At 46.4% G+C, this 23,156-nt stretch overlaps 2 protein-coding genes across 2 annotated transcripts; one reads left to right on the forward strand and one right to left on the reverse strand.

Moving 5' to 3' along the window:
- Positions 1-9,269: 9,269 nt before the first annotated feature.
- LOC143158946 (interleukin-17F-like) lies at positions 9,270-12,262 on the forward strand. The gene is made up of 3 exons (XM_076335409.1): positions 9,270-9,456; positions 10,395-10,639; positions 11,248-12,262. Exons 1-3 carry the CDS (start codon positions 9,430-9,432, stop codon positions 11,483-11,485), a joined length of 510 nt encoding a protein of 169 aa, XP_076191524.1. The 5' UTR covers positions 9,270-9,429; the 3' UTR covers positions 11,486-12,262.
- A 7,142-nt stretch (positions 12,263-19,404) lies between these two features.
- On the reverse strand, positions 19,405-21,241 carry IL17A (interleukin 17A). The gene is made up of 3 exons (XM_076335411.1): positions 21,215-21,241; positions 20,394-20,638; positions 19,405-19,653 (listed from the first exon to the last, which is right to left on the reverse strand). The coding sequence occupies exons 1-3, from the start codon at positions 21,239-21,241 to the stop codon at positions 19,416-19,418; spliced, it is 510 nt and encodes a 169-aa protein (XP_076191526.1). The 3' UTR covers positions 19,405-19,415.
- Positions 21,242-23,156: the final 1,915 nt, after the last annotated feature.

The raw sequence follows: 23,156 nt of genomic DNA on the forward strand, positions 1-23,156 counted from the left end.
ATGGTCAGAGTTGTTCTGTCTCAGTGGTTTTATTACACAGCTCCGGTCCTGAGCTTTGTGGGGCTGGGAGGGAAGCTGGGCCAGCACCGTGGTGGCTCCATGCTGCAAAGCCCCTGGGCAGGAGTGGTGGGCCAAACGTACCCAGGAGTCTTTTTTTAGGGTCTAGGTGGTGTTACCAACTCATTCGTGGATAAAGGAAGCGACTTTTTTTTTCTGGAAAGGTGCCTGGGTGCTTAGAAAAAGTTCCCTGGTAATTTCTGCAGCTCCGACATTGCCTTGCTGTAGGAGCGGGGGTACTGTCATCCCCTTCCTCTCTCCCCGCTGCTCTCTGATTTTTGGAGGCTGTTCCTCTCCGCAGGTCACAGCAGGGAGCAGCGAGGGCATTTGGCGAGGGTGGCTTTTAGGAGCCATCTCCTTTGTCTCTTTCTGCTGAGGCCTTTGTGTTTTCCCTGCCCTTAGAGCTGAGGAACTGCTAATATTGTACTTCCTATAACAAGACACCAGGAGGAGCTCCAGGGTAGGTAAAGCTCTGGTTTGTTTTACTATCCTGTAGCCTGGGATGGTAGGATGTAGCCATCTACCTCCTCCGTGTGCTGGTGGCCACCTCGGTTCATCCTTTGCAGGTGCTCAGGCCCTTGGGAGAGGGGTCTTTGCTGACAAGGGAAAAGCAAATCCCTGATCCTTGGAGAGAAGCTGACTTGGCTGGTGGGTCTGTGGATGGTCCGTAGCTCGTGGGACGGTTGGCGTGGGGACTGCGGACGGTGAGCAGAGCAGCTGGCTGGCAGCCACCAGGTCCTCCAGCATCCCTGCTCCCGAGTGCAAGCGCAAATCCCTGTTGTACGAGGGGGCAGGGACAGGTCTGTGCAAAAAGAGCTGGTAACTCGGTAGCTTAGGAAATGGAAGGCAGCAGGTAGATGTTTGCGAGGATGTGTAGGCAGAAGCACCACAAAGGCTGGGAATGCCTGGGAAGGCAACTTCTTCATTTAGCTGCTCTTTGGCCCACACGGGCTGTGTTCAGACCAAAGAAACGTACCCTCGAGTGCTCCCCACAGGGTTTGCTTTGGATAAACAAGCGTGTGGCTTCCTCGTCCCTGCCAAAGGAATTCAGGTAAGAGGTGCCATGCGGGGCTGGTGGGAGTAGGTGGGAGAGAAGTAGAAAGGTGTGGGACGCAAAGGAGCAACATCAGCTTGCTGTCAACATTAAGAAGATTGTTTTGGCAATGAGCGGTCAGCTAACCCTATGGATGGAAGATCTGGACCTACAGAGGCTGCCCAGGGAAGTGGTTGAGTCCCCATCCCTGGAGGTATTTAAAAGATGAGTAGATGAGGCACTTAGGGACATGGTTTAGTGGTGGACTTGGCAGTGCTGGGTTAACGGTTGGACTCGATGATCTTAAAGGTCTTTTCCAACCTCGATGATTCTATGATTCTATGATTCTATGATCCCAAAGGCAGAGATGTTTGTGGGGATCAGCTGAACCTGACCAACAGCCTGAACCTGCAATGTTACCACAGAGGTCATCCAGTTCTCGGATGCTCATCCACACGGACACTGCTCTTATAAAATAAACAGTGCCAGGGCCCGGACTTGGGCACTGCACCTCAGCTAGCTATATTATTGGATTGGTCCTTGGCACAGTTTTGATGGGCTTAACTAGCCCTCTGCCAAACGACTTTTGGCCATGATTCAGGAGTGTGCATGGGCCAAGAAGCAGTTGTGATATAACCACCTCGTTTTTGAGGTGGAGATTTTAATACTAGCAACATGGCCAGACTGTACCAATTGGCTTCTGTTCTAGCAAACAGTCTCTGCCACTATTTAATTTACTAATATTTGCTAATATTTACATAATATTATTTGCTATTATATTTCATTTCCAGGCTTTGTTCTTGCTGGTGAAAAAGAACCGATTGAAAATTCCGGAGTGGGTGAAAATGATGATGAAGTTTGTGAAACTTAGGGAAAAAAAAGGAAGGAGACCATAGAATAAAGATTACAATTCTCAAGAGACCTGGCTTTGAGTACTGTTAGGGGCTCGATAGGGTAGATCCCATGGGAAGACAGCCTGGAAAAGAATTTCTAGATCTTGAAGAAATAATATTAAATGCAAACTGGGTGAAACAAATTTTGGATTCCTTTAGGTCATGATTCATCCGATACAGATGGGACTAAGTCTGGGCATCTGCAGGAGTTAGGATTAATTGGGATTAAGATTAATAAAGATTAACTGTGTTCTAAATGTGCCTGTTGCTCTCTGCTGAGTCTAAAGCAAGCCTAAATTGCCAAGCTCACCTCCAGGTGTCTTGGTTTTAGATGACTGAGGGCAGTTGAACTGAGCCAGTATATTGGATTCCTTCTGGGAAATCTTGGAGAAAGGATAAAGAAAACTGGAAAGAGAAAAAAGAAAAAGTGGGAGAAAGAAAAGGAGAAACCAGGGAAAGCCATAGTTCCCAGAAAGCTGCAGGGACAGGTAATCAAGCAAAAGTTGTATCACAATAAAGCAATAGCAAAACTACAAGACAAATCATGCCAAGCCAAACTAATGCTGCTCTTTGACGGGTACTGGGATTTGGGGTTAGGAAATGAACTGTAGGTGTGTTTTATCTTGATGTTATTAAGCCTGTTAATACAGTTGCACATAACTCCTTCATAAGCATGCTAAAGAAGTGGTCTAGAAATGAAGTTATGAGGTGGTGGGTGAATACCTGCTTGGAAAAGCCCTACTTAGAGAGTAGTTGTGATATGGGGAGGATGAACAGAGCAGGATTCCCACAGGGGTCTGTCCTCTGTCCAGCACTGGTCACCCCTTTGGTTGGCAGGCTGGGTAAGGGAACAGAATATCTTCCTACTAACATTGGCAGGTGATGGCCAGTTGAGGAGGGCCATGAGCATGCAAAAGACGAAGTTGGAATTGAGGAAATAATATGAAATAAATAGCATCCAGTTCAATCAAGATGTGTATAAACCTTTGAACTAAAGTAGGGGAAATCATCTGCCTTAGTCGGAGACTGGAGGCTGATGGGGAGAGAATAGTCCTTTAGGAAGAGACTTGTCATTGAGCAAGTGGATCACAAGTTAAACATGAGCCAATAAGTGTCATGTTGGTGTCAAGAACCCGATATATTGGGATGTATAAAATGTTGTAGTCTAAAAGACACAGTAGTTTCAAAGAAGAAAGAAATAAGCTTTTTTCCTTGGCCACAGGAGAGAATAATGATCTTAATTTTAACATGCAGAGCTTCAGGAATAGGTTAGGCAATCACTGATCAGGAATGATTCAGGAAGAGGTGCTGCTACACTGGGGCTGAGCAAGAGGCCACGGATGCACTGAGCTCCTTTCCAAGATCCCTTCCAGCCCAATTTCCTATAACACACGGGGGAAATAGTGCACAGGGTACAAAAGTATGTGATGTTTCTGTAACCCTCCAGTTTGGCTATGTGATGCCATTCCAAAACACCATACGCTAAGAAGGGCTTGGACCCGGGGGCTCTGAAAGCAAAGGAGGCCAGCTACCTCCATGTCTTTGTGGCCTGACCTATGGAAGATCTACCAGGCAGCAGTGTACAGAGTGAGAATGCAAATGCAACCTATGTCATCTAAGGAAGAGCCTGTATGTGAGCGAGAGGTAGCTGGGCTTTTCCCAGAATGGCCCTGACAATGTGCTGACTAAAACTTACCTTGGTGGGAAAGAATCAGAAAACAAAGCTCATCATGTCAGCGTGACCAGGACCAGCACCTGATTTTTTTAGATGAACCCTGCAAAATAAGTGAGAGCATAAATTTCAACTCCCACCGGGAAATGGGGAGTGTGCAGCCTCTATTGAGGGACATCATGCTAATTTTGAGATTAAAGATGACAGGTAATAACAATAATGATTCAGGGAATCCAACTTGGGCAACCAAAGCATGTAGTGTCATACATTCCCTGTTGCCTCCTCTCAAGCCGTGGCCCTAATAATTTACCTGGTCTCGTCCCTTCTACATGGGAGCGAGAACAGGAGCCCTAGTTCTGGCTGGTTTGGGTTGGGTGACCCGATACAGAGAGCTTGCCCATCGGTGCCCTCATGCATCACCCGTCACCCAGCTCATCTGTCCTGCCACCAGGGCTTGGCCATGCACCAGAGGTGTGAATGCAGCGTCGGGTCACGCACCCAGGTGTTTTCCTGGTGCCTTATTTAACACACTGCACCTTAGTATTATATTTCCTAAGCCCTTAGTCCCCCCACTCTTCGCAGGGCTATTGATGCTAGAAATTAAACACCCGATTTATCTGCCTGCTGTGGGACGGGTGAGCACCCAGGCTGCAGGGACTAGGGGTGAAATCCCCACGCCAGCACCATCTGCATCAGCTAATCCCTGCCTTTCACTCAACCTGCAGCTCTGGCCAAACTCTGAAGCCAAGCCAGGGGTGGCAGCCAAAAATGAGGTTTGCCCATCGCCCATAGAGGGAGCCCGGAGGTGCCGCAGGTCCCCTCCGAGGGCCACCAGCAGTGACAGAGCTGAGGTCGCTGTTGTGCTGGAGCAGCGCATGCTGATGGCCCCATGCAGACGTTTTTTCTGCCAGTATCTGTGGCATGCTCGACCAGACATGTTTCCCCTCAAAATCTGGTCTTTCCAGTTCACGTCTCTCGGCTGTGGTCTACAACTTGGTCATGAGTCTTGTCGGTGTGATAAAGCACCATCAGCAAACCTCGCCGGGGGTAAGCACGGATGCGTACAGTCAGCTCTCTAAATCAGAAGGTAGTTGATTTTGTGGTGTCACATGTCATGAAGGGAAAAACCTGGGGTGGCCAGGGAGGCAGGAGTAATCTGCTGGAGGTACGGGCCCTGCCCTGTGCTTGTGCTTCAGCTGACCTGCTGAGCTCAGCCCTGAAATATTTATTTGGCCCTGGCATCCGGAGATTTCAGGGGTTGCAATTTCAGCCCCATTATCCCCTTTTCTGCTGCAGGCTATGGAAGGTCCTCTGATGTCCTTCAGCTGAGCTGGCTGAGACACCTGCCCCCCAAAATGCTGCCTATTCTCATAGCAGAAATCCTGGTGGCTTGCTGGGATGCAGACACTGACACTGGGTCCAATGGACCCCATCTATGGGACAGTGTGGTTGTGGGGCAGAGGGTGCTAGAGAAACATTACTTCCAGATAAGTCCCGTTAATTTATTAGGGTTCCAGCCATATCTAGTGTCCCTAGCCCTCTCTCACGGCAGGGCACCTGCTTCCAAAGCAGAAAATGATCACGTCACTGAAGCGTGACTACCAGCTATGAATATTTGCAGAGTCGCGGCTGAGAAACAGCACTTGCTTTGCCCAGTAGCGAAGTCAGTGAAATGCAGGTCATGGTTCAGTGCGCGGTGTTTGTTCCTCTAAGTTCAAAGGCATTTGAGTAGTTTTGGTTTCTGTCTGCTCTGGAGTTTTAATTCCACGTTTCCTTGGAGGTAATTCAGGTGCCTCCTGTGAGGTGTGAAAGCTGAAAAGTTCAGAGGAGCTTAGAAGGATGTGGCATCCAAGCCCAACCTGAAATCAGGCATGCCTTAAGCCTGAAGCCCCTGCAGTGTTACGAAAACCTTACCCTAAGTGTGTGATGAATCCTGCAGTGCAAACAGTGGTTTTCTTTATAGTAACTCAAGTGTAGAAGAGTTCTTGGTGAAATTAAAACTTCTCTTTGATTTCCAAGTCCCCATCCCTGCTCCAAGCCCTTGCAAGATGGGAGTGAAAACTTTTTGAGATAACGAGTATTTTTTCCTCCCTTATAATGATTCATGTTAGGTGACCTCTTTTAGATCAATTTTTCAGTGAACTTCAACTCAAGACAAGTTCAGCCGTAGGAAATTTCAGGTCAAAGAGGGAATCCTTGCTGAAGTTACAAGTCGCTGAAGACAGCAGATGTGAGTGGAAAGTGGTTGTCAGGGCTAATAACCCAGCGTTTAGCGTGATGATGTCATTGCTTCATCGCACGTAACAATTTCCGCTTAACCCTGTACCTGCAAAATCCAACCCATTTTCATGGCAATGCCCTTTTCCTTTCACTGCGAGCGCTCAGGGGAAAAAAAGGGGGACAGTTTCTGGGCTATAAAAGTGGATTTCTGGTAATTCTAGCCTCTCTTGGTCTTCCACACTCCGTGTCTCAGAAGATGCATTCGTGGATATATAGATGTGAATAGTCAGAACAGGAACATGTGTCACAAAATTGATATTACCTCAGGTGAACTTAGTAACCTGAAATACGAAAAATTTACATGAGATGAGTTGCTGGTCTCTGAACTGTCAGTTGAATCAGACCACAAAATCATGACAACATCCTGCAGTGACATAAAGCATCAGTCGATGGAGATTTCTGCCGGTATTATTCAAGAGAGGTGACTGAGCAGGGACCGGATTAGTCCCTTCTCGTTTGAAAATGCCATGAATCTGTAAGAGGTTCCTGATTTTCTGGAGAACTGAAAATGCCATGAATCTGTTGATTTTCTGGAGGACTGAAGATGAATTTGTGTGAAGAGTTCTACTCTTCAGTCCTCCTCTTCCAGCTTGGCTACATGGCTTTGGGAGAGGCTTCTCTTGGGGCTTTTCTCCACAGAGAAGCTGATCAAACTGGTTACATGGTCTTTTTGTGCAATAAAAATAGCTTTTACTCCCAGAGAGAGCTGCTGGTGCTTCTGGGGAAACAGCATGTCCCCTCCAGTTTGTGGCTGATCCTTGCTGGATCACAGACAGCAGAGTCCTTGCTCCTGCTTCTCCTTTTATTTTCATGCCTCTCTCCCCTAATAATAAAATGGGGATTATTAGCTTGTGTGATTAAGAGCCATTATTTTCCACGAACACAAAGGAGCAGAGGAGCAGTACCCGGTGGAGGAACCCAAATAACGTAGTGCCAACGGAGCCCCTGACCGGGCTCTTTCAGGGCTGTCCAAGGAGGATGGTCAACCCAAGTCCAGATGTGAGACCCACCAGACAAGTCTTTCCCCACATCACCTTGCTGGCAAGAGGGGTATGGGACTCATTATGGTGCGCTGGGAAGAGCATTTTGGGGTTGTGCAAGACTTATTACGGGATGTTTAGAGGAAGGGGCAAAGCTGGGGAAAGGAAAGGATCAGGGTGGATCAGCGAGGAACCAACAGGAAAATGAGAGGAGGGATGATAGGGGCTGATCACACCTAAGTGGGATGGCGGTCAGTATGCTTGTCTGGCTGAGTTCTGTGCCTGATCACCCCAGTGTGCCCTGTCTTCTTATTAAATCCTTTTCTTAGCTTTTTTCTTTTTTCTTTTTTCTTTTTTTAGTGTAATTTCACTCTCTATCCTAAATGCAAGTGCTGCAAGGTCTAAGGGCCAGCAACTGGGGGTCTGGTGTGTGGGCATGTTGTGTGAGTATGTATGTCAGCGTGGAAATGCTAAAGACGTCAAGCTGGACTAGCTCCAGGTATTGGAACAGCCATAAGTCTGGGCAGGATGCTGGAGAGACCCAGAGGGTCTGCAAATGGGCTACTGGGCATACTGGGAGGTCTAGACCAGCTACTGGAGAGATTGTGGGATCTGGGGGCTGGCTACTGGTAAGGTCACAAGTCTGGAGCAGCTGCCGGGGAGACCCACTGGTGTGTGTTTGTGTCTGTGCATGAAGCAATGGGGAGACTGGGGGATCCAGGGGCAGCTACTGGAGGGATGGTCTAAAGCCAATAACTGGAGAGATCCATCTTGTATGTATGTACCTATATATATATATACACCTATTTTCCACTAACAGGCTTTCATCCTGATCAGCCACAGAGGAAAACAAGATGAGGCCATTGGTCCTGTTTGTGTTTGCGTGAGTGATATTTTTTGCCCGTGTTGATCCATGTGGTTGGACTTCTGCATGTGTATATATGTTATACACGTGTTGCATACGCGTGTGTGTGTACGCGCCTATTGGGAACCCGTGCTCAGCTTCGCTACTGGAGGGACGTGGGGGCATAGAGCTGTAGCAGCCTCGTCTCTACCGGGTTTGAATTTGGGGCTACTGGATTTGGCAACTCCGAACAAGGACAGCATTACCTTCTCATCGCTCTAAGGGCTTAAACGTATATTTTACTGAACAAGCGTGATACACTGACACAGCAGAGGAAAAAGCACATTGGGAAAATCCTTAAGGAGCAATTAATCCCATCTAGACTTTAGCTGCTGAATTCTGCCAAGCCCTGACATTGTGCGTGCTGAAGCTTTGTAAACATTTGTGATTTAATCAAGTTTGGTGGGATTTTCACAGGATCATCAAAAGACACTCCCAGTTGCTTGCCAGGATACTGACTCCATGTGAATTTGCTCCAATGCTACCACAGGGGGTCCTACACTCCCACCTGCCCCCACACCTCACCCCTTTCAGGCTCTTTAAAATGAGAAAAAAACTGTTTAAAAATACTTTACATTTTCTCCAGCCCCCTTGGCACTCAGAGGAGACCTAGGCAAAATGCAGTACAGTATGGCCATGGAGATGGTCTACCATGTATGTCCAAGGAGTCCATCCAGAAGAAACGCTACTCCAAGGTCCATGCAGTAGACAAGGCCAGAGAAGGGGCAGGAAACCAGCGCTCCTACAGCGTAGCTCAGGCGGGGACTGAGGGCCCAAAGCTGAACTGAAATGGGGCTCCTGGTGATTGGCTGTGGAGGGAAACCCATGGTGATGCTGGTCAAGGCTAGTAAGGCTGATTAGCGCCCTCAGGGCCCTTACAGGGCGTGCATGAGTTTTTCAAAGAGCTCTCCAGAACATGTCAACATGGGATCTCAGCAATGAGTGGGGAAGGCATCCCAGCTCCTGGTGTCCGGAGGTCCCCCAGGAGGACTTCCCCTGGGCATCTACTCTTGCCCTGCCTGGTCACCGCAGGTCACAGGGATCCCCGAAATGAGGTGGGGGCGGATTGTGCAATTGAAGCAAAGGGAAGTTAAACTGTGAAGTTCCATGTCCTGTCCTCATTTTGAAACCCTTGTTGGGTGCCTGACTTTGCAGCTTGCTGATCTCTGCCATTTGGTTTGTGCGAGGCACGTGGAAGTTCATCCACAGATGTGTTTGTGGTGAGAGAACATTAATATTAGAAAGAGGGGGTGGGGGAAAAAAAAAAGCTGCCTGAACAAATTTTTTTCTTCTTTTCTTCCCTTATCTCTTTATCTGCCTGAATAAACTGTATTGGCTGATTTGGGATTCTGATGACATATTATCTGCCCTCCCCTTTCTGGAGGTAGACGGAAGGAAGTGGGCTAGAAAATGAAATATCAGCTCCTAACCTCGGGTCAGGTAAGCCAGCTATATGCTGCAATGGAAAAGATGGTAGTGGCTGAACTTTGCTATAAAAAGGAGACCACAACTGGATTTGAGACACACGCGGAGTGGAAGAGGTCTCGGAGAAGGAGAACTCTTGTGCCCTGTCACTGTGTGCATCCGCCTAAAGCAGCAGAGACGTTGCCATGGCTTTTGCCAGCTACGCTGTGGTGGTAAGTACTTATATTTGGTATAAGTATTAAGATATATTTGTTGCAAAAGAAAAAGCAGAATGCAGATCCCACGATGCTGTTATCTAGGAGCAACCCTTGTCGGTCTTAATGGGAGCTGAATGGGATGCTAAGTCTGTCTGAAACAGCTTTCTGTCCTGAGGTTTTGCAAATGGGTTTGGTGTTTGAGTGACAAGGGGGCAATGGGCTATCTGTAAGGGCAGCACTGCTGATGTGGGATTGGGAGAGACAGTCCTTTTCTCAGACAACAGGCTATCAAAATTGCTGAAATGTCATTGTGAAGTGAATGTCTGTGTCTTTAAATTTCAACCTGGGTAGTATTTGCAGCACTGTCAACTCTTGTGATTTTATTAAAACCTTTGCATTTATCTGTCTTCTTTTCCTAAAACCCGAGCTCCTGGAAATGGCCCAAGAATCTCAGATTTCATCAAGAAAAGGGTTATTTCCAGCAGATGGCTGCTAGGTGGCCAACCTTTCCTGTCCTGAGAAAGCACATGGCTTCTAAGCTTAGGCATGGGGTCAGCTGAGTCCTTAACCCACCTTGTAGCTCATAAGACATTGCTGTTTGACTGTGGAGGAGGGCCTTTCATAGCTTGTTGGAGAGATGCTCTTCTTGGTGCAGAGCCAGCTATGAATCAGAATTTGAATCAGCGTTTAGCATCTGTTGTGATGAGTATTATTAGCATCATTGTGCTATTTGCTCGTGCTGGCCCGTCTCGCCCAAATATAAGTAGGAAGATCAGCCGCTGCCCAGTGCTGATTCACAGCAATGAAGGAATTCAGGATAGGACTTATGTGCTGCATCCTCCTCCTCTTGCTAGTTATATGGTCCATTGATGGTCCAGTCTAGTCAAGACTTGGCTCTTTGTGCTCTCTCTCTCTCGACTGAACTGAGCCAACGACACCTTTCTCTCTCCCAGTTCAGATCACTGCTTTTGGTGCTGGTTCTAGCACTCACCGTAAGGAGCTCACCCCATGGGAGGGTAGTTCGTCCTCAACCCAGCAAGGACGGTGGCTCTGTGAGGCTTAGTGAAGATTGCCTGTACCGAAAGGATCTCAAATTCCCTACAATGGTGAAGGTTGACATTCGCATCAGCAATTCAGATCGTGCCTTTAGAATGGTCCACGATGTCAGGAACCGGTCTCTTGCTCCTTGGGATTACAGGTAACTGTTTAGTTGTTATCTAAATTGCAATGGCTGTGCTACGCAGACGTGTTTTGTGGTGAACAATGGCCGGTTCTCAGCATACGCCTGGAGTTCTGTGAATATTGCGAACAGTTCTTGACACACGCTTTCATTTTGATGTTGGGTGAGATTTCTCCAAGAGAAACTGTTTGCAGTGCAAGGGGACATCATTGGAATGGTTTCTAATCATCTTGTCAATCTTTGTCAAAGAATTATTCCTCTAGGAATACAAAAATATCAGTATATTGTAATTTTACATTTTCATAGCTGAAAGAAATTTTTGAATGCTGAAATTAAAACGAAACCAAACAAAAATGAATGGTCCACTTGTGACCAGTTCTGTATTTCACCCAGCTCCACTCCATTCGTCAACTGCTAAAGAATGATATGGCAGTATTACCCTCCCAAAATTGATTCCATTTCTAGGAATCATTCTAAAAATGTTGAGGATAGGGTAATTCTTTGGCCTTGTCTCGTAATGAGGATACGCAGGTAAATAGTATGGTCCTTTCATGGAGATAAACAAGAAGATTCTGCCAAACCGTGTTGTGCAAGTGCATAAACCCTTTTTCTGTCCCCATCCCCAGGCTCGACGAGGACCCCAACCGCTTCCCCCAGGTGATCGCTGACGCTAAGTGCCGCCTCTCCGGCTGCATGAACCCACTGGGGCAGGAGGACCACAGCCTCAACTCCGTCCCCATCAAACAGGAGATCCTCGTCCTCCGGCGGGAGCAGCGGGGCTGCCTTCCCACCTACCACCTGGAGAAGAAAGTCATCACCGTGGGCTGCACGTGTGCCACTCCAGTCGTCCACCACCAGTCCTAGGAGGGATTAGTAGGAGAGACAACACTGGGAAGAAGAAATGTCTCCTACGAACACCCCTTTGGAGAAATCCCACAGTTGCTCACCTTGCATCCCAGGAATTCAACATGACATTTCCTTTCCAAATCTGAGCAAATTACCTCCTGAAAGTACTGATTCTTGCTGTAGTTCATTTACGGATTTTAGAACGGGAATCACCGGTAGCTGGTGATGGATGGGAGAGAGAGGGATGGAGGAAAAGTTTTCTTTGTGACTCCAAGCAGGGAGGGAGTAAAGCAGTGCTTCTTTTTTCATTGCAGCTTATACCAGTTTGGTGAATCAAATGAATTATAGTTTCAAAAGTTGTCCTTGGCAGTAAATTGCCCTAATGGATACATGCCAACCAGCACTGCCACAAAAAATTCCTCCTCCTGCACCTCCTCTCTCCCTTCCTCATCCTCTAGCCCCTTTTTCTTCTCTGGCCATCCCTGCTCACTAGCGTATTTCTAGTGTAAATCTGGCATAAGTGCCACTAGGCCTGATTCTCATTGCGCTCTGGGTTTGTGTCACTGCTGCTCTACGGGGAGCAGTGGCTGACTTATTCCAGAGCATTTTGGGAGAGAAATGAGTCCACTTGCATTGAGCGTTAAAATGGCAAAGAACTAATGAGTGTTTATATTTCTATTTATATCTTCTATTTATGACCGTATTTATGACTTTGTATGTGCTCAGAGCATCAAAAAAAAATGGTAAATGTTTATCTGTATTTATTCAATAACTTATCTGCTGAATAAAAATTGTGTTTTATTTAAAACAATGTTGTTTTACGGTAGCTCAAAATGAAAGCAGACACAGAGAATTGGTTTGTGCTGCAGTAGCACTGAGAGATTTCAGCAAGGATCAGGCTTGTTCTGGTGCAGTGATATGAGTAAGAGGGAGCGCAAGAGAACTTGCAGCCTAAGCAGAGGAAAAGATGCAAAAAAGGGCTGAAAGTGGTGAAGTGAGGTTATACAGGCAGCGCTGGGGGAGTTGGCAATGGGGACAGGTTCTCTAGACCTTGGGGATGGTCTCTAGGGATGGCGGGAAAAGAGGTGGGAGACATCGCATTGCAGGGCTGCAGCCGAAATTTGGGACGGGGGTCTAGCCTGGTTCATGTGAGCTAGGAAAGGCCTGTCCTATCCTCTTCCAGACAAGATGTCATCCTTATAAACGACCTTCTCCTCCACCAGCTGGATGGTTGGCTGAGTAGGAATGCAGGGAAATGTGCAAAGATGGCTTCATCTCACAGCTCTTTAACCAGCCAAATATTAGGTGTTGGGCTTGAAGTGGCGGATGGGGATCCCTCCACATCAAGGGAACAAGGAATAAACACCTCCAGGGCAGGCTGTGTCCGAAATTAGGAAAGGAGGAATTGCCCTTTCTCTCCCTTAGCTACACAAGGAGCACATCCTAGCAAGACTCACTATTTATTATTTTATCAGATTGCTGCAGTGTTGGGTTTTTTTCACATTACTCATCTTTCATCCAGAGCTGAGCCAGATTCTCAGACCTCTGACTTTGGTTTCTGCTGGTGGAGGTTTTAAGCCTGTATTTGCTTGTTCACCTGCATTTAAACCGGGGTAAACCTGTGTGCAAACATTCTTGTATTTCATTTTGGCTGCACAGAAGCTACTTTAAATTAGATACACCTGGTGCAGGTAGACCCTGGGTTTCCTCCCCCGGGTAGGTCAGACAAGTCATTGGGTCCAGATGACTCCTTCGGTGCTTGTTTGTCGAGTCGAGCGTATTGCCTGCCCTGCGGGTCACTGGGAGCCAGTTCAAAAAGCCATGGGTAACCAGGCGGGGAAACCGTCTCATTCGGTTACAAGCATTTGTACTCATTTGTGGCAGCAGCTGTTTCGTTATGACCACCAAGCTCTTCATGTGGTGGAGAGCAAACCCATGGAGGCGTCTTCTGTGCGCTCTTGCGTAACACCATCTCTCCTCTTACAGTAACCACTGACCAGGAAATTGCACGCTGCACACCCCGGTTCTTACTCCTGACCTATTTCTCTCCCTCTCGATTAACCTAGCCCGTGGGGTTGTTCTCGCTTGTTTTACGGGGAGAAAACTACCCTACATTTCTCTCTTCAGACATAATTACTTTGGCATTGGGTTCGTGGCAGCTAAACGGGTGTAAGCTCCTGTGCTGATGCTCTTAAACACCCATCAGCTTAGCTTAAGAGTTGTTCTAACTGGATGAATTATGAAGTAGCTAATTAAGAAAATGCAAAGGTAGCTGATTAAGGAAGTCTCACTCATGGGTCATGAGGTTTTGCAGCCAGCGCTATCAACTGCAAACCACACAGCTCTCAGTAAGGCATGCGCTTGTATGTGGGGATTGTTTCTAAATAAAACGAGCAACAGGGGTTATTTCCTTCTAAAGGCATCATTCTTAGAGTGCAGTTGGTTGTAAATGAGTCTGGTTATTTTTTAGTTGCTGGCTTTTGCGATGAGGTAGGTGGTTGGCTTTCATTCCCAGCAATCTAAGAACATGGCAAACGGGTTTATGCTTCTTGTAAAGAGCACAGTCATATCGCCACCAAGAGCAAGTACAGTTCACAGCTGAGGACCAGCCTTTGCGAAAGGCTTTGCTTGTTTTTGTTCCCCTTGCAGCAATGGACCCAGCCCCTGGATGCCCAGCTGGGCATCTCTGGCTCTGAAATGTAGCTTAGAGCAGCCTTCAGGGACTCGGCTGTTTTACCAGGAGGAGAAGACACAGCTGTAGGTATAGTAGCAGTCCCGCAGTGCCTTCTCGTAACCGGCTGGGCTAAACAACCTATGGTCACAGGTTGGTATCTGAGCCTTGTGGCCTTTCCTATTCCTTTCCTCTTCTGCTCGCCTCTCACTAACCTCCTTTCCCTGTCGGCTTGCCCGATCCTCCCTTTGCCTGTTCTGGCAGCTCAAGCAGGTATCCTGTTGGGTAGCAGCTCTCATGAGATGTTGGAGGGAGCACGCTGCAGAGATCCCTGCATTAGCATGGGCTGGGAGGCACAGCAGTGATGTGAGCCCAGGTAGATGCCTCCTCCCAGACCTGTGCTGTGACCTGTGGATGTATTGGCCTGCAGGTGTGAGCCAGGCTTCTTTGGACCCTTGACAACACGCAGATGCTCCTGGGGGTGTTCAAAAGGACTACAGACCAGGTCAGCCTGTTCCACAAAACCATTGCTTTTAAAAGTGCACAGAAATTAATTATATAAATAATGCAAAGGTTGCAACCTAAAAGGTTGAAACAAGCCAAGAACTGTTTGTATTTCTGTTTGGTAAGCCAGAGGAGCAATGGCTTGAAAACCCAGAAGCTGATATGGCTTGTTGAGAGTTAGACCTAACAGACAAAATTTTGAGGGGATGAGCGATTTGCTGGTCAGTCCTTTGGGGATCTGGGGTTTGGTGCCGACATGATGGGTATAGATGATGGGATGAGTTTCCATATCAGCTGTGAGTTCTGACTGTCCTGGGAGATGGCCTGACAGATCAAACCAGAAACCTGTGCCCATGTCACCATCACTGGGTAAAATGTGAGGCTTGCCTTCATCTCCTTCTCTTGTCTCCTTCCCCTTCTTCCTCTTCTTTGCTCTCTGATATTATTTCTAACCTTGTGCTTAAGAAGAGTCCAGGTGTGTGGGCCAAGTCTGCATCTTCTACAGCACTGTTACAAGGCGGTGACAAAAAAGCCAACAACTGCTTAAGATGTCTGTGATTGCCTGATGCTACTTGGCAGGCTCAGAGCCGCTGGTGGGGATGGGACTGTGGGCTGGTGCTGGCTTTCAGGAGCTGAGAAGATGCCAGCCAGGCTCAGCACCAGAAGCAACCCACGCTTTCTGTCTTTGCTACTCACACAAACATTTTCCGTCTTTGCTAATTATTCTCCATACTTCCAGGGCTGGATAGTGGTAGTGTCTTCCAGCCCTCAGCTCTTCAGATAAATCCATTCCTGCTTTCTGTGTCACTTTTCTTTGTCTTCTATTTATTTTTTTCCTTCAGAAAACTAGCTCAGTTTTTTCACCTTTTTCTGTAACTTCAACAAAAGATTAAAAATATGTTTGATGCTCTTTGAGGGTCATGGCTGAGTAGGCTCTACTCAAAATACTGTTCTCTGGACATAGCTTTCTGTGAGTGATTTTACCAGTGGTTTTACCAGTACAAAAAGTCGTTTTTCTGTTTTATCTGCGTTCTTAGTAAGCACAATATGTTTGTATCATGATCAAGGTTCCCCGTTCCAGTAAACGAACAGAGATGGTTTATTTTCTCTCTAACTTGCCCCTATAATGTTTTGGGTTTGCTTTTTATTTCAGACTTCTGAAATCTGTACTCCTGGCCTCCTTCACGTCGCAAGGCTTGCCAGACAGTTGAATCTATATCACTTTTTACAAGTATCTGGTATCTGTCCAGCTTGCTTTGATAACTGGCAATGATGAGCATGGTTATCTGATCACTTGCTGCACAAATTCAATCTCAAACTTCCCTTTCTGCTGGGTTTTACTCACAGGTTGCCAAGCAATCCGGCTGCTAAGCCACTGCTGCTCAGATTTTGCAAACCGACATGAAACTGAGGCAGGGAGCAAAACCCCCTTTGTGTTGAAGGGGGTTTTGCAGCAGTTTCCGCCCCATTCCCCTGCCCCGACGATATCATTAAAGGACATCAAATAAGCAGGAATTTGCACTGAAACTCTTCAAAACAAGAAAGAGCAAGCTTTACCTGTTGAGCCTCAAACTGATAGGAGCTGTTCAAGGGTGAAAGAGAGGTCCTACTCTCTTCAGTCTCCTATCGTGATCCTTATTAACTGTAATCATGAATGTTTGCCCACAAAAACAAAGGCACTGATTAGGCGACCTCATGGCAGGGTGCATCGATTTGGGATTATTCTGCACCTTTCCAACTGAACACAGCAATGTGAAGGAAGACCTCTTAGCTCATGATGCCAGGAGTTACATGAGAACTTGCAGTAGGAAAGAAAACAGTCCTCAGGCCAAATCAATACTGTTAAACGCTTCTGCAGGAGCATGTACAACACCCAGGCAGCTTGCAGAGGTGAGCGTGAAGGGGGCACCAGGCCAAGTAAATAAAGAAGGGTTGTGTCCTAAGACACGGATTTAATTGAGTTGGTAGATGGTCCAAGGGAGAATGACGCTGCTGGAAGGGGGACCGAAGTATCTTTGCAGCCCGTCAGCAGAAAGCTGTCAGCATTTTGGTAACTCCAACTGCATCATCTCTCGCTGAGCTGGTTCTGACTTTTTCCACACAGCAGCTCACTCTCAGCATTGCTAACTAGTCTCCATTACTCATGTGCCAACTCCAGCTAACTACACACCACTACCAGGTGATAAAGGGTGGGGCTTACTGTGATTTTAACTGCTAGAAGTTACTTGGGCTGCTGCAGACAATTTGCCAAAGCTCCTTCTATAGCAAGTGATAGGACATTGAGAGATTATCTAATGGACAAGGCAGTCAACTCTATTTCAATCTTTCTGGACTGGTATTTATATAACTCCTTGAAAACCTCAAAGGATTAATGTTCCTCGATATTTTTTTTTGGCAGTCTGTTCCCATGCTTAACATTCTTGGAACAACCAGCTGGGTGAACTTCAGGACCTGCAGGAGACCTTAAGGAGACCTAGTTGGAGACAAGGTAGGAAACAAGCTACGTTAGGATCACATATACTGCTAGATACCTACATATGAGCAAAGTTATATCAGTGTTTGAAGGTAACTAAAGGTGTGGACAGGAGTTCATTGTTGTGATTGCAGATACGGTGATCACTCAGAGTTAATTAATGTTTCTTTGGACCAGTGTGTATCTGCTAGGTCAAGGGATGGTACGAAACCTGTGGCTGTGCTGTGAGTTTCAGTTACGTGCTGACCCACCTGATTTTGCCTGGAGTCGGATTAGGGAGGGTTTAGGCTCACTGGCACAGCTGGAGAGAATAGCCCCCAGCAGCAAAGGTTGGGATGATCACATCTCCAGTTAGCACAGCTGGATCTGGAGAAGATGCTTTCGCCTGAGAGGACCTTGCCTCTCATCAGGGACTTGCATCCCTGACCTCTGCATTTCTAGAAATTCTGTATTTTCTGTTGCATTTGCCAATGGCATTTTGCCAGTGCCTGAGAAGGTTCACACCTCCCCGAGACAGCAGCAAACAAAACATCCGTGTCTTTGCAAACCAGCCTGCCTTTTGAAACACGGAACATTTTCATCTGAGCAGTTTTAACCCAAGTGTGCTTTAAATAAACCCACCTGCAGTGCTAGACACCCACCTACGCAAGTCCCATCGCAACCATGGTAGAAGTGCTGTGTCAGCGTGCTCTACATTTGAAGAACTAACCGCTGGCAGCGAACGTATTGGAAGGACACGAGCATGGAGAAAATTACAATTGCAGTTAGCAATACATGGTTAATTGCTTCAATTATCCATCCGACTCACTCCTGCGTTTTTCCTCGTGTACCCAGGTAGTGACGTTGCTCCATAGAAAGTGTGTTGAAATGGGTTGGAGTGAAATTCACAGATAGCGTAGGGCCAAAATTAAAGCTTAGCAGTGGAATGCACTTGCTGTTTTAAGGGAGGGAGTTCCTTTCCCCCCAAAGAAGCGTTCAAAGTGTTGTGTTGAACCTATCTTTACAAATCCCTTCCCAACTGGATAACTAGGTGGATAACTGGATAGATACCCACTGCTTTTTTTGCTAGTCTGTCTTTAATGTGAATCTATTGGGTGTCACTTGGTAAATCATTTTCCTCCAGGTATCTTAGTTTCTCTATCGGTCATGTGGTTTAACTGGTTCAGCAGGCAGCTGAACACCACACAGCCGTTCGCTCACTCCCCACCCCTCGGTGGGATGGGGGAGACAATCAGGAAAAAAAAAAGTAAAATACATGGGTTGAGATAAAGACAGTTTAATAGGACAGAAAAGGAAGGGAAAATAATAGTAATAATAATAATGATGATGATGATGATGATTATGATGATAAAAGAATATATGAAACAAGTGATGCACAGTGCAATTGCTCACCACCCGCCGACCGATGACCAGCCAGTCCCCGAGCAGCGGCCCCCCCGGCCAGCTTTCCCCAGTTTCTGTACTGAGCATGACGCCATATGGTGTGGAATGTCCCTTTGGCCAGTTGGGGTCAGCTGTCCTGGCTGTGCCCCCTCCCAGCTTCTTGTGCACCTCCAGCCTGCTCAGTCGGTAGAGCATGGGAAGCTGAAAAGTCCTTGACTAGTGTAAGCACTGCTCAGCAACAACTAAACCATCGGTGAGTTATCAACATTGTTCTCATCCTAAATCCAAAACACAGCACTGTACCAGCCACTAGGAAGGAAATTAACTCTATCCCAGCCGAAAGCAGGACAATCAGTAAAATGGTGTTAATGATAACTTTTCTAGGGGCTTTACGTTCTACTGCAGCAGAGCTAGACATTATTAAGGGAATTTTAGGTTTTAGCTTCATGGAAATCTCTTATATGGTCATAATTGAATTGAGTGATTTCTTGCCTTATCAAAAGGCTTCTTTAGAAAGAAAGGAGCATGCCACAGAGTTATTTACTATTTTTTTTATTGCACAAAGATAAATAAACAGATACATTATTGCTAACTTTTCCACCACCATAAATAGAATTACATAAATAAACATTTTGAAGTGTAAACTAAAGATGTGTAAAGAGTTCCCATTACTTTTTCAGCCTGACACATGAAGGTGTCCAGATTCTGAATTTATAGAGTTCAAGATTTTGGGGGAAAACAATTTTTTTTTTTTAAAAACTGAGACTTCTTCATTTTTAGTCTATTCTGATAAATTCTAGCTAATCATTATAGCTTGATTCAGTTTTGTGGAGACTGAATCAGGCCCCTTCATTTCATTGCTGTTAGGCAAGGAAGCTCTCCTCCGTGGCTCCCTGCTCTGACACTACTGGCTGCCTTTAAGCCTGGTGTCTGATCAAGGGGGTGGCACACGTGCAGCCCACAGTGATTATTTTCTTCTCCAGCCGGTATGATTGGTGGCAGCCCTTCTGCTCCCTCCGGAGGACGAGGATCTCCTGTTTGATGGGGACGGAGTTGACGCTGTGGTCCAGCTGCCCGTCCAAATTCACACACCTGGAGTGGCGGCACTTGGCATCAGCAATCACTTGGGGGAAACGGTTGTGGTCCTCATCGATCCTGTAAGTTGACATGAAAAGAAGTATTTGAAATGGAAATGCTGCTGCATCTTTAGAATCATGATGGTATGGATCACTATGGGCTCCCAGCTCAGGAACCTGCACCTCCTAGCAGACTGCCTATTAAGGGGCAGTAAACCCTCCGCTACTTTAGGATTTTAAGTGTAAATAAAGTGTAAATAAGTAAATACTGCAGGTTTTTAAGTGTAAGACAAGCATGCCAGGACTGCATGCAACTGCCTTTGCAAAGAACTTGCTTCAAATAGGCACTGACTTTGAAAGACCCATTAGAAATTATTTGAGCTTCCCAACATGTCAGACTGACTAACGGACCCGAAGACCTTCAGCTCCCCTCCAAAACATGAAATGTTTTTAGGGCCTGATGCTGATGCTATTAAATCACCGTTGAATTTGGTGCAATGATAGCCCTCCGAGGTCTTTTTGATGATCTCTTAGGTAAAGAATGCTTTTGAAGATAAAGCTTGCCCTAATATACAGGTAAATTAATTAAATTACAAAAGTAATTTACTTTGCCTTCTGTATGTTGGCCTAGACCATGCTTTTGCTCTGTGCTCCTTTTTGTGTTGATTTCAAAGAGGATTATATGGACTGCGGATACCTTCACGTTTCCAAAATCTCACAACAGTGAAGCGCTGATAATAAGGATGTGGGCATAGCCTCTGCATTATTCTTGACCATTGCAGCCAGTGTATTTCTAGACCATAAGGACAGAGATCGTACCTGTAATCCCACGGAGCCAGAGAGCGGCTGCTGACATCAAGGGTCACTTTGGTGTCCTGGTTCATGTTGCTGATGCTTATGTTGACTCTTACAGTTTGAGGGAATTTTGGGTCTTTTTGGGTCAGGCATCCAGCGTATGCTTGCTTGAAGAAGCTCTCTGGCTTGAGTCCAGGCTGTATCATCTTCCCGTAGGCAGAATTGCTGGCCGACAGCACGGCCAGCAGCATTAAGAGCAGTGATCTGAACTGAAGACAATTGATGCATTTAGGACACGATGCAGGTACAGCTGCTGTAACACAGCACGCCTAACGACTCTTCTGTGCGGCTGGGAAATTCATCCACAGTCAGCCTAGCAGGTAGTTAAAGCCTATACTGTAGGTTGGAGCAACTATGCAAAAATGTGCCATATATCACATCCACTCTTGCTTTCATTACCTAATTCTTACAGTGCTGACAGGTATGGTATACACTCAGTTGTAATTTGGTGATAAAAAAATTTCAATTATACAAAATAATGTAATACAGGAGATAGCAGAAAGGATATAACAACAAAAAGACACTCAAAGGTTGAGTTTTCCATGTATTTCTTGATTTCAGAGTACGTGGCAGTAGCCCCGTTCCCTAACATACCCGTACGGTCTCATTGCTGCCCCATGCTGGTACTATTTAGCAGTCTCCCATTTTAGTTATTTTCAATTATTAATGGTTTAAACAAGCGTTTTAAAGGTGGGTGCAGATCCCCATTCCTGACAGTCATCTATTAGAATTCAAATACGTCTCTGTCAAACTGGGGGGAAGAAAAACACAAAGCAAGTTCTTACCAGAGAAGCACAAAGGATCGGAGACATCTTCCTTCCTTCTCTTACTGCGGCTGATGCTCGTGCTGGGCTCTGTCGAACTGAAGGTGTCTGGGCACATTTGCTGCTGGACTTTTTATAAGGGCTTCTGTGCTGTCCTAGTTAAAGTGGAGTAGGTGGTTTTTTCCCAACCTTAACTGTGGTTTCTGACCATAACTTAAATTAAAAAGTGTATGTATATATATTCCATTAACGCAGGTGGAAGACAGGATATGGGCTTACCCTTTCTTAGATCTGTAGATGATGTCATTACTTTAGCCATGTCACTCAAGTAGTAACAAAACTCAATGATGATATCAGAAAACCACCAAAAAATTGGCACGCACTGCGGTAAGCGGGTGCAATTTTAAATTTGGACTAGAGTCGTCATCTAGTCAAACATAAGTTGATGAGCTTTATGATCTTGACTTGGGATGCTGTAGGTATCAAAACCACTAATGGCACTGGCACTGCCAGGTTGGATGCGTTTGCTCCTAGGTTGGTCTGATGTCTTTTCGTCCTGAATTGGGCAGACGTCGGGCAGCTGGCCCCCATCCCATTGCTCTCCATACTTGCCATGTGCTGTCACTTGCCTTGGCGTCTAGGGATCCAGGTTCCTTCCCAAGCTCCTATTTTTTTCTCAAATTTCCTAGTCTGGATCAGGCTATTTTTATTCATGTCTACACTTCAGGTGTGATATGTCACTTTTGATCAGAATGCTTTGTGATAGTGAGTTCCCAAATTCAGTCATTCTCCATCTGGGAAAAAAAAACCCGTGAACATTGGTTTTGAGCTTGCCACCTTTTCATTTCACTTCAGGCTCTTGTGCTATGAGACAGGGCTTTGATCCGAAGGAAAGGGGTCTGGGAAGTGTGACGGATGTAAGTTAAACCTTCAGTTCCTAAGTTAGGGAGAAGACAGAGGGGTTCAAGAGAAACCTTGTGAAGGCTGTGAGATGCAAAATGACTCCTCCTGTAGGCAGGAAAACTGGAAGGAACTGCAGGCACCTCCTCCACGGTATATAGGTGATAGCACGCTACACTTGAAAATATGGGGAGCTAGAATACCTTGCATTGTTTAGCCCCAAGGCATTATGACTCTCTGTGTCCCAGCCCTGTGTCCTGGGTGACAGTGATCAATGATCCCGTGTAGCTCCTAATCCTACCCTGCTGTCTCTCCATCCTTGTAAGACCAATATACTGCAGCTGCGAGGTACCCTGCCATGTTAGTATTTAAACATGCAATATTTAAATCCATGTGTTCAAGTGGACAGACTCCATTTGACACGGTGACAGCCAGGATCCCTTCCTCCCATTCAGGGGTATTTTTCTAGATTTTCACTAAGTTATTGTAAGGGGGCTGCAGACCTGGAGAGGTTGGGCTGCTTCAAGGCTGTGCCCTCTTTTCACTTTGGGTCACCGTTGCTGCTCTGGCTGATAGCAACTGCCTCAATTTTTGTTCTTCATTGGCAGATGTCCTGATGAGCCCTGAATGCTCATTAGAAGCTGTGGTCTTGACCTTGAAAGAGACCTTGGCTGCAAGGAGGGATGTCTGTATTCATTCCACTCATCTGCTTTCAGAGATTTAAATCGACAGCCCTCTAGTAAGTATTTTGGTCACTGGGTTGTATGGGATGCTCTGGGACAGGGTGCTTCTGAGGCATCATTCAATACCCTCTGGTCAGAGCTCAGAGCTCTACAGTTGTGCCAGTCAGCAGCAAAGTAGGGATGTGAAAATTTTGGATAAAGCAGGTACTGGACCAGGAACTAGAAACTTGATGCCTCTCCCTGGCAAATATCCCAACCACTAGCTTACGGGGTCGTCGTCTTCTCCCCAGCAAATATTTCACGGCATAGCTAATTAGGACAACTCACCGTCTCCCGAGGAAAGACTCTCCACCCAGAGTGCTACAGAACCTGGCACACAG

This window comes from Aptenodytes patagonicus, chromosome 3 (genome assembly GCF_965638725.1).
Source record: "Aptenodytes patagonicus chromosome 3, bAptPat1.pri.cur, whole genome shotgun sequence".
NCBI classification, from domain to species: domain Eukaryota; kingdom Metazoa; phylum Chordata; class Aves; order Sphenisciformes; family Spheniscidae; genus Aptenodytes; species Aptenodytes patagonicus.

Bases quoted from the DNA above. Each gene is read 5' to 3' on its own strand.
- LOC143158946 (XM_076335409.1), top strand. From the start codon at position 9,430: ATGGCTTTTGCCAGCTACGCTGTGGTG. The intron at 9,457-10,394 runs GTAAGTACTTAT...TCTCTCTCCCAG, and splicing joins TTGCCAGCTACGCTGTGGTG to TTCAGATCACTGCTTTTGGT. The intron at 10,640-11,247 runs GTAACTGTTTAG...CCCCATCCCCAG, and splicing joins CTTGCTCCTTGGGATTACAG to GCTCGACGAGGACCCCAACC.
- IL17A (XM_076335411.1), bottom strand. From the start codon at position 21,241: ATGTCTCCGATCCTTTGTGCTTCTCTG. The intron at 20,639-21,214 runs GTAAGAACTTGC...AATTGTCTTCAG, and splicing joins CGATCCTTTGTGCTTCTCTG to TTCAGATCACTGCTCTTAAT. The intron at 19,654-20,393 runs GTACGATCTCTG...GTCAACTTACAG, and splicing joins CTGGCTCCGTGGGATTACAG to GATCGATGAGGACCACAACC.